This window comes from Lipophrys pholis (assembly GCF_963383615.2).
Source record: "Lipophrys pholis genome assembly, chromosome: 16".
Taxonomy (NCBI): domain Eukaryota; kingdom Metazoa; phylum Chordata; class Actinopteri; order Blenniiformes; family Blenniidae; genus Lipophrys; species Lipophrys pholis.
The window spans coordinates 22,487,686-22,496,478 of record NC_137634.1 but is presented as its reverse complement, the minus strand read 5'-3'; the positions used below and the strand labels follow the sequence as shown (position 1 = coordinate 22,496,478).

At 43.0% G+C, this 8,793-nt stretch overlaps 1 protein-coding gene across 2 annotated transcripts; it reads left to right on the top strand.

The window, feature by feature from the left end:
• The first annotated feature begins 5,633 nt into the window (after positions 1 to 5,633).
• Positions 5,634 to 8,400, top strand: taf9 (TAF9 RNA polymerase II, TATA box binding protein (TBP)-associated factor). Of its 2 annotated transcripts, XM_080483965.1 has the most exons (7): positions 5,634 to 5,708; positions 6,133 to 6,214; positions 6,290 to 6,426; positions 6,579 to 6,713; positions 6,799 to 6,874; positions 6,954 to 7,076; positions 8,012 to 8,400. In XM_080483965.1, the coding sequence occupies exons 1-7, from the start codon at positions 5,673 to 5,675 to the stop codon at positions 8,164 to 8,166; spliced, it is 744 nt and encodes a 247-aa protein (XP_080340091.1). In that variant the 5' UTR covers positions 5,634 to 5,672; the 3' UTR covers positions 8,167 to 8,400. The 2 variants fall into 2 exon arrangements, with proteins under 2 accessions (XP_080340091.1, XP_080340090.1); XM_080483964.1 differs by having other exon boundaries at positions 5,636 to 5,708; positions 6,133 to 6,426.
• The last annotated feature ends 393 nt before the right edge of the window (positions 8,401 to 8,793 follow it).

Genomic DNA, 8,793 nt, shown 5'->3' with positions numbered 1-8,793 from the left:
CCCCCGCAACCCCGAAACAGATAAGCGGGAGAAAATGGATGGATGGGTGGATGGATGAAGACAGGCCTCCCCACTGAGCAAAAAGAGGAGCCAGAATGCAAGTTTTTTTTAGACGTCCTTCTTGGATGTTGTATTTACGTCAATGAAAATACATCTGAAGACAGAACGAGGACACACACAGACCAATTACAATCACATGCATGTTTTTGGAATGTGGGATAAACCCAGAGGAAGCACATGCACACACAAGGAGAACATGCAAACTCCACAAACACCTCCAGTTGGATTTGAACCCACAACCTTCTCTCTGTGAGGTGCAAGCTTTAACCATTGCACCAGCAAGACAACTGACAGTACTAATAAGACATTTACTGTTGTACATAGTCGTGTTCACACGCTGAAAGGTCCTCAAAGTGGCCAGCTTCTCCATGAAGACTTGAAAAGTGTAATGCCTTGCGACCAAAACAATAAATGGTCATAACTCAGACATTGTGCATTGAACTTCACATGCTGTCTCCTCATGCCGGTCTGAGTTAACAGACAGCTTGTGACCTCTCTTTCAACTGATTCTCGCTGGCGTAGAGGTCCATTTTTTTTTTTGTGTCATGTTTTAACTGGTTCTGGTGTCAAATAGACGTCCAGATTACGGCCTGGATGGACGGACATGTCTTGGACGTCTATGGACGTTGCTTGCTCAGTGCGTCCTCTCTTCAGAGAGGCAGGGCACGAGGACAAATTATAGGACCAGATGATACTGAACAAATACTTATTTAAAAGCACATAAATGAACCAATTTAAAGATGTACACCAGACATGGGACCAAGTCACTCATGTGAAAGTCATTTTTCTCTTGAGGAACTCAAGTCAAGTAATCATATTCTTATGTACTTCTTAAACCTACATGTATTAAATTCCGTTCTGCCGTGGTGAAAGTTTTTTTTAGCTCTTTTCTTCTGGGTGTGAAACCAGATTTTAACTATCTGACTTGAACCTGAATTTTAGTAGATGCATATTATTTGTGATATGAAGACATTGAAAGCAAATTATTTAGCAATTTATTTTTATGGCAAAATACCAAAATTAATATTTAAAATCTGTATTTTTCTTAAATAGAAACCTTCATAGAATAAAAATACATGTTTCTTTAACAGAAATGACAACAGAATAAATAAAAATGTACTTAAAATTGTATAAATTAATAGAAAGCAGAAGATTCAGTGCAATACGAAAAATGCAAAAAGAAAGTCTGTGGAAAAGTTCTAAACATAAAATATTTGTTCCTCCAAGTGAATGACGGTAGGCTACTGCTGAAGAAAAAAAGATTGAACTTATGAACTCAAAAGCTCAATGATACATCATGTAAAGACAGAATATTTGTTTCATTAGTATTTCTGTTGAGCTGCAGTGAAGACTTGTTTGTCTCTCAGTGTTACAGAGTAAAACTCTGAGCAACACATCTCATCATTTAAGGCTGAGAATGAGCTCATTTCTAATTAATTCAGGAGAACATTTGTTCCACACATCAGCCCACTTATTCTTCATGTTAGAAGGAACCCTCTCCACAAACACAGTATCAGCTGGATGCTGAGGACAAAGATACCACAGCCTGGATGGAGGGGAGGAACTGGAACCTCTCTGCTCTTCTTTTGGACTGTTTCCTTCTCCTGAGGTACTGCAGTGAGGTTCTGTAGTGAGGTACTGTAGTGAGGTTCTGCAGTGAGGTACTGTAGTGAGGTACTGTGGTGAGGTTCTGCAGTGAGGTTCTGTAGTGAGGTTCTGCAGTGAGGTTCTGCAGTGGAGTACTGTAGTGAGGTTCTGCAGTGAGGTTCTGCAGTGGGGTACTGTAGTGAGGTACTGTAGTGAGGTTCTGCAGTGAGGTACTGCAGTGAGGTTCTGCAGTGAGGTACTGTAGTGAGGTTCTGCAGTGGGGTACTGTAGTGAGGTTCTGCAGTGAGGTACTGCAGTGACGTCCTGCAGCGAGGTACTGTAGTGAGGTTCTGCAGCGAGGTACTGTAGTGAGGTTCTGCAGTGGAGTACTGTAGTGAGGTCCTGCAGTGAGGTTCTGTAGTGAGGTTCTGCAGTGAGGTACTGCAGTGACGTCCTGCAGCGAGGTACTGTAGTGAGGTTCTGCAGTGAGGTACTGCAGTGACGTCCTGCAGCGAGGTACTGTAGTGAGGTTCTGCAGCGAGGTACTGTAGTGAGGTTCTGCAGAAGGCAGCTTGCAGTCCCACACTCCTCATGAAGCTCATCTGTAGAGATGTTGATTCTGCTAATAGAGATCAGAAGTTGACCTGAGTCATTTGTGGCACATTGGTCATTTGATGTGGTGAATAAAAGGGGAAAAAATCATAATGGTTATAATTATAATTTTGTATAGTATTTTGACGACCTGTATAGTTTACTTTATTGATTATTTATTTATCCATCCATATATTAAGTATATGAACTGTTTGAAGTTGTAAAATGGTGAATAAAAGAATGCGTATTTGTGTGTATACTGTAAAGTAAGTTTAGGATTAGGTATTTATTTGTATATATGATCTATCAATTGAATTTATTTTTTATATATACTATGTATCAATTGTGTTTCTTTGTTTCTAACCATCACTAATGTTAAACATGGTTTATCACTACCCTGGCAGTTGTTTCATTCTTACCTGTCCTCAATGATCTTCTCCATGTCATTGAAGGAAATCTTCCCACATGCAGAGAGCAGCGCGGATCCAGAAAGTGTTCCGGTACAGAGTGCAGTGGCTTTACAAGTGTTATCGTGCACTTTTTCCTGCAGGATGTTGACTCCTTCTCATCCCTCCCTGTATTTCTGCAGCCTTTTATATGTGTTTTCGGAGGAGTGTTGCTGGTCGAAGGTGTAATATCTCAGTCTGTCACCATGCTGCTTCGTTTGCTCGTCTGTTGTCTTCTGGTATTTTGTTCACGAGCAACTGTACCTCAACCAATGAGAAAAGCGGGATTCTGTATTGTCACGCTCGTGTTCAAAGTTTGTTCAATTGAGCTGGTATTTGGGGGATGGCCTAAAGGGGGGGGGGGGGGGGGGGGGCGAGGGTTACGGATCAATAGCTAATTAGCCGGGTACCGCCCACTTTTGACCCCACCCTCGGGTCAGGGCTACGGGACCGACTCTAGCTGAAAAATACTAATGTGTGTTATGTTTGGACTCGTGCTATATGAACATGATTTGTGCTCCTGAATCGAAGTGAAGTTGTGGACAAAATGTGAGTATGTGAAAATCTGAACTTCTGCAAAAAATGTTCAATATATGTCAAATAAATTTTCAATAAGATATTTTATAAAACATAAATAGAAAATTGATCAATTATAATTGCTGGAATCTTCCGCACCAGGCGGCAGATGGTCTCCTTGTGGACCAAGTGATACACAGTTCTTTCCAAAATTTTATTATGGTTTCTCCTGATTGTTGTGCAATTTAAATTCCCTCAATATGCAGTTGGCTGTTATAATTCTAATGGTTATATAATAATTGTTTAAACACCTGCTGCTGATCCTCTATTCTGCATCTTCATCTCTGAGAGTGGATTTAAACCCAAAGTGTCCCAGTGACCCTCTGATTTAGCTTTAGCTTGCTACTCATTTTTACTATGATTTCTCAAAGTTACTGCTTCCTCCTGTCTGGGACACACAGCTAATTTGCATACTGCGGGACTGACAAGTACAAAATCTTACCTTTAGTTTGAAATGAAGTTCATCTGCAGATACTTCTGGATAAAAAGAAAACCTTGAGTTACTACCTCCTGTTCCAATTGAAAGTCCAGTTAAGTTGTAGTTAGTACCTTGCAATGAGTGTCCATGCTCACAATGTAGGTTGTATTTTTCACCACATTGATAAAGAAACTCCAACAATAAGCTGAAAGTTTACGAGTGTATTCCTGGAGCATTTTCTGTTTTTGCGAATCCTCCTTTCTCTCCTGTGATTGGCTGTAGGATGCACAAGCCATGACGGACAGGGTATTGATCTAACCATGACAACACTATTCTCTGCCGGCGCTCAGGTAGGTCAAATTTTTATTAAAGCTGAAAACGCAAAATCAACAACACTCGAGTCATTCAAGTCATCGTGTATCGAGTCAAGTCCCGAATCTTTAACGTCCAAGTCGAGTCTCAAGTCTTTTTTTTTTTTTCAAGTCAAGTCACATGTCATCAAAACAAAACAGCGACTCAAGTCCAATTCACATGCCTGACGTATACAATATATGTACGTATATACAGTACACATGTATCCAATAGATACAAAGATGTATACAAAATAAATACAAAACAAAATTTTACTTCAGAGGCCACATACAGTCCAGTTTCATCTTGAGTGGACCGGTGGTAACATGTTATTATAATAACCTTTGAATTTACATAGTATGTGATGAAATTGTCTATATTTTTGCAAGATCACACAATTACTACTTTAAATGACTACAATCTCAAAATAGAGTCAATGTTAATGAAGCATTCTGTTGCAAAATACAGTGAAATGTAAAAAAAACCCTCCTATAAATCCTATATAACCACCGTATTTGGTGGATTTGTGTGACTGGATTGGAGCGTTTTGGTTGAGGGGTGTACAATTAAACTGTGTTGCTCAAAGCCACAGGTTGGAGCGCAGCACAGCCACAGCGTGCTGGGGGAGGAGTGCTGAAGACAGTCTGCAAGACCGAACAATTCTGAGGGTTCAACGCCAGCTCACCCACTTCCTGTTTGCATCCATGGATGTGGGTGTGTGTGTGTGTGTGTGTGTGTGTGTGTGTGTGTGTGTGTGTGTGTGTGTGTCACCTGTCTCCAGGTGAACATTAACCAGGTAAGGTCCTAAACTTCTCTTTATGGAAAGTATGATGATGTGCGTCTCTGTGTCTTCGTCCAGTTTCACTTTCAACCTGAAACTTGTCCACTTTGCTCCAGATGTGAGCATCATGAGGCCTGGGGGGGGCCCAACGAGGAATGGGGGGGGCCCAACGAGGCCTGGGGGGGGCCCAACGAGGCCTGGGGGGAGCCCAACGAGGAATGGGGGGGGTGGACGAGGCCCTTTGGAAGAGCTCAACCGACCCTCAGAGTCACTGGATAAATGTAAATCAAATGAAAGTTAGTGTGCATGTTTCATGTGGTACTTTATTGCAGTTTAATGTTCAATGTCTTCATGTAGTTTTCCCTCACCTTCTGTCTGTGATATTTTCTAAGCAGTAAAACATTAGATCTCTCAATAAAAGGATAAAGCAGTTTATTCATCAAAATGGGGAGATTCCGTCACACAATTTAACCCTTCGTATTCATACTGATCCTGAACTCCACCTGTTGTGAACAGCAGGCTGTCACATACAGCTGGTAGAGGTCAAGGGTCAAAGGTGAAGAAGCTCACAGATTCACATAACTTCCGATCTCAAGTCCACCTATAAAACCTCTTGGCCACCACTGTTAAACTGTAGCGTTACATTGTTAATGTCGCATTATTAATTTCACTGTTAACTTCATATGAGTGATTTCAGGGTCGTTTCAGCGTTGAAGTTCTTTTTGTACCAGCAGATGGGCTTGTTGCTGCTGCAGTTCTTCATGTCGCCGCTGGGTCAGCGTGGCGCCCTCTTTGTTGCTTGTGTGGCTGTCCCGCCACAGTAAAAGAAGAGGATCTGAAGCTTCCGGTGCAGGAGTGTAAAATGTCCGCTCCCAAAAGTATCCCTAAAGATGCTCAGGTGACGTTAAAACAAGAAACTGTGCAGTGTGTGGGAATAACTCTGCAATTGTAATCATCTGGATCTCCAATGTAATCAGAAAACGATGCTTCTCACTGCAGCAGCACACAGATCCGTGCAGCACGTTAGCACTGAGGCTAACTGTAGCCTGTTTTAGTGTTTATTCAACTTGTCGTGCAACCCAAAAGGCAATTTCTGGTTAAATGAAGCGATTTGTGAGAGTTTTACTGCGATTCGAAATATGTATGATTTTAAAATAGATCAACTGGCTAGTACCGGTTACAGATGAGAATGTAGTCCCGTGGCTCCGTGTTTACCTCTGAACATCAGCAGGTGGTGTTACAGTCAGTCTGGTCTCTGATGGTTTCTCTGGTGTCTCCCCGCCCATGATGTCTCTGATGGTCTCTCCTGGTCTGTCCTGCAGGTGATGATCCAGATCTTAAAGGACATGGGCATCACAGAGTACGAGCCCCGAGTCATCAACCAGATGCTGGAGTTCACGTACAGTGAGTGTCACGCGGTTCGATTCCTTGTCAAATCGCAGGTCTGTCCACACTCAGCGTGGTGTCGTCTGTCTGCAGGATACGTCACCACCATCATCGACGACGCCAAGATCTACGCCACACACGCAAAGAAGTCCACTGTGGATGCCGACGACATCAAGCTGGCCATCCAGTGCCGCATGGACCAATCCTTCACCTCACCGCCGCCACGAGATGTGAGTGTGCCGCTGCTCCACCGTACCAACAGAACCGATTCACGTGATCGTGGGAAAGAGACATTGAACACTCCACTTCCGGTTTGATCGTAAAACTTTCAGTGCTTCATAATGTTCAGAGATCGAACCGGGGTTATTTGTGTCGTGTGCAGTTCCTGCTGGAAGTCGCCCGTCAAAAGAATCAGACGCCGCTGCCGCTCATCAAACCATACAGTGGGCCCCGCCTCCCCCCTGACCGCTACTGCCTGACCGCCTCCAACTACAGACTGAAGTCTGTGCACAAAAAGGTGAGTATCGAACCGCTGTCCCTCCCGTCACCTCCTGACCACTGTGCCTCCTCCTGACCACTGCGACGACTCCTCTTTCCTGCAGGTGACGTCTTCCCGGATCACGGTGCCTCGGCTCAGCGTGGGCGCCATCTCCAGCCGCCCGGCCACGCCCACTCTGGGTGAGTGTGTGTCTGAGACGTTCACGTCGCTCTGATTCAACAGAGTTTTTAAATAAAAAAAACGTGTTTGACTCCACAGGGACGCCGACCATGACGTCGGTCACTAAAGTGGGAGCGCCGGGCGCTCTGAGCGGTCAGAGGTTCACCGTGCAAATCCCCCCGCCGTTGTCACAGACAACCATTTCCTCCAACACCAAGAGCTGTGAGAGACACACAACTACACTATACAACTACACAAAACTACACAAGTACTGAACAGTGACACGACTATAAAACAGCGAGACAGCAGCTACACAACTATACCGGTACACAATAGTGCACCACAGCTGCCACAAAACTACACCACTGCTACACAGCAACTTTCAGTTCTACTCCTGCGGAATGTTTGGGGGCATTATTCTAGCTAAACTTACTTGTCAATGCGTATAGAGTTGTCTGTGTATTTCAATCTGTCTGTCCAAAGTCAGTTGTCAATGTGTAAAAGAATTTGTCAGTGTGAACCTGAATCTGCAAAATTCGTCTTAATAGTTTATCTGTCTGTAATTAGGTATTTAAATGTGTAAAAACATCTCATGTTACATTTTGTACATGTAATAGGATTTGTCAATATGTACAAAGATAGTTGTACTTGAAAAGTCTTTTTTTTTTTACAGACAAATCAGACAATTCTTTTTACACGTTTTACAATTTTGCTACACTTCTGCCTTGACAGGATTCAAAGCTGTAAATTCTGGGTTCTGTTGCCCTGAGCACAGACTCAACTCTTTGTATGTATTGATAAATGCTATTGCATGTACAAATTCTAATACGGAGGGGCAGATTTATTTTTTACACATTTAAATACCTAATTACATAAAGACAAAGTACGACACAAGACTTTTACACATTGACAACTTTGACTTTGGACAGACTGATTGAGATACAGACAACTTTCCATATGCATTGACCTTAATGCCCCCATAGCAATGCCGCCTCCCTCCACTTGGGGCAGTGACAAGTCATTCAATTGTTGAACATGTAGTAGAGTGTATTATCCGTGTTTCTGGACGCAGTGACGAGAAGCTCGGATCGTTTTTGATCCAAAGGTTTGAATAAATAAGAAAATGTGGCTCTGACTCTTTTTGTCTGGTCTCTCAGCGACGCCGTCCATGCCCGCCGTCTCCAACGTCCTCATCAACCAGTCGCTCATCGGCTCCAAAAACATCCTGATCACCACCAACATGGTGTCGCAAAGTGGCGGCGGCGAGCTGAAGAGGAAACATGAGGACGAGGACGACTATGACGCTCTATGACATCACAGCGCCTCATCGAATTTTAACAAACTGACATTCACAAAAACAATAAATAACCAGTTTGTCTTATTTATTCATCATCAGGTGGGCGGAGCTAAGCACTCGGTCAATCACAGAGAGTTACAGTGTTTTTGTCAGAATTCAATTTCTAATGTTTTCTAATGTTTTAGACGTCAAGACAAAAAAAATTAAAAATCTGCTTCAACTATAAATAAACTTTAAGCTGAAAAAGTTTCCTGTCTGTTTGGTTGTTTTTGGAGGCAGAACGATCTTTATGACGTCTGTGTCAAACTGCTCTCGTGTGAAGAGAACACGTTCACGCAGTCACATTCACACAGCCACGATCACATAGGCCCAATCACATAGGCCCCGCCTACACCACAACGCCGTTTCATGTAACCGTGTTGTTTTTGGCCGATCAACACAACGCTGCGTTTTAGGAGCCTGAAGATTTTGTTTGAAAACGGATTCCAGAGTGGAGAAATTTGTTAACGTTGACGGGCAAGAGGCATTTGCTAAAAAATAATCATGTCACCATGTGGTCTGTATTGTTGTTGTATTTCTGTGGCAGAGTTACATCACCATCTATAGGCCTGGCATATGTACTACATCATTTTGAGTCATTGT